This window comes from Eimeria mitis, genomic scaffold (genome assembly GCF_000499745.2).
Source record: "Eimeria mitis Houghton genomic scaffold, Emh_scaff1759, whole genome shotgun sequence".
Classification (NCBI taxonomy): Eukaryota; Apicomplexa; class Conoidasida; order Eucoccidiorida; family Eimeriidae; genus Eimeria; species Eimeria mitis.
In genome coordinates, this window is record NW_013570076.1 from 8,047 (window position 1) to 9,247 (window position 1,201).

Sequence of the window (1,201 nt, forward strand, 5' to 3'; positions counted from 1 at the left end):
CTTTTCGTATATTGATTGACGCCGTCACCGCCGATGATGACGCGCGCGCATCCCCTGACATCACTATGGAAAGCTCAGTTTTTGTTTGTGTTGAATTTTCATTTTTATTTTTAGTTATTTATTTTTAGTTTTAGTTTTATTTGCTGCATATATAGCAGAAACAGGAACAACACAACCACATACAACCAACACAGTGGCTGGTGGTTGAGTCGGCGAGGGCTGCACAGAGGAGCCACCACAGCAGCAGCAGCAGCAGCAGCAGCAGCAGCAGCAGCAGTATGTCTTGAGTTGTTGTTGCGTAATAAATGTTTTACTAAATTTATATGATTAGTTGTTTATTTTTTTATAGAAATAAACTCTTTCTTACACAGAGCTGAGCCCAGTCTGTATGAGTTTCTGTGTTCTTAGTTAAGCTCTCACTCAACACCCGCCTCCCTCGCCTGTTGTGTGGTGTCTATACCGCTTCTACGACTTCACCGCAAAATTTCTGTTCTTCTACGTTTTTATTTTATTAAAAAAAAAAACAAAATGGTACTCGGCTCAGCTGAAGGCAATGGCAGCAGCAGCAGCAGCAGCAGCAGCAGCACGCAGTTCCCTGGTGGGAGCAGTTCAACCGGTGCAACAGCAGCAGCAGCAGGAGCAGCAGCAGGAGGAGGAAGCAGCAGCAGCAACACAAAGGGGAGTTGCTGCAGCAGCTGCAGCAGCACATGGAGCTCTCACGGGCTGCAGCTCCCCTGTGGTATGTGTGTATGTATTGTTGGTGGGGGTAATATAGCCGGTGCTGCTGCTGCTTGGCTCTCTAGAAAAGGAAAAAATTTGTGTGTGCATGTGCTCACGAGACAGCCGCAAAAGTGGAAAAAAAATTTACATGTCAGAGCTAACCCCACATGCAGGTGGGGGCAGATGGAACCCTTTGAGGCAAATATACACATGTAAGTTATATTGCTGCTGCTGCTGCTGCTGCTGCTGCTGTTGCTGCTGTTGCTGCTGTTGCTGCTGGTGGTGCTGATGGTGCTGGTGGTGGTGGTGGTGGTGGTGATGGTGATGGTGGTGATGGTGGTGGTGGTGATGGTGGTGTTGTAGTTGAAAGAGAAATAGAGGGAGATAGATACAGAACAAACAGAAACAGAGTAGAAAAAAAAAAAAAAAAAAAAAAAAAAAAAAAAAAAAAAAAAAAAAAAAAAAAAAAAAAAAAAAAAAA

General features: G+C 44.5%; 1 protein-coding gene across 1 annotated transcript; it reads left to right on the forward strand.

The window, feature by feature from the left end:
- Positions 1–553: 553 nt before the first annotated feature.
- EMH_0043050 (uncharacterized protein) lies at positions 554–775 on the forward strand (the record flags this gene model as incomplete). The annotated part of the gene is made up of 1 exon (XM_013495802.1): positions 554–775. The coding sequence occupies one exon, from the start codon at positions 554–556 to the stop codon at positions 773–775; it is 222 nt and encodes a 73-aa protein (XP_013351256.1).
- Between the last annotated feature and the right edge of the window lie 426 nt (positions 776–1,201).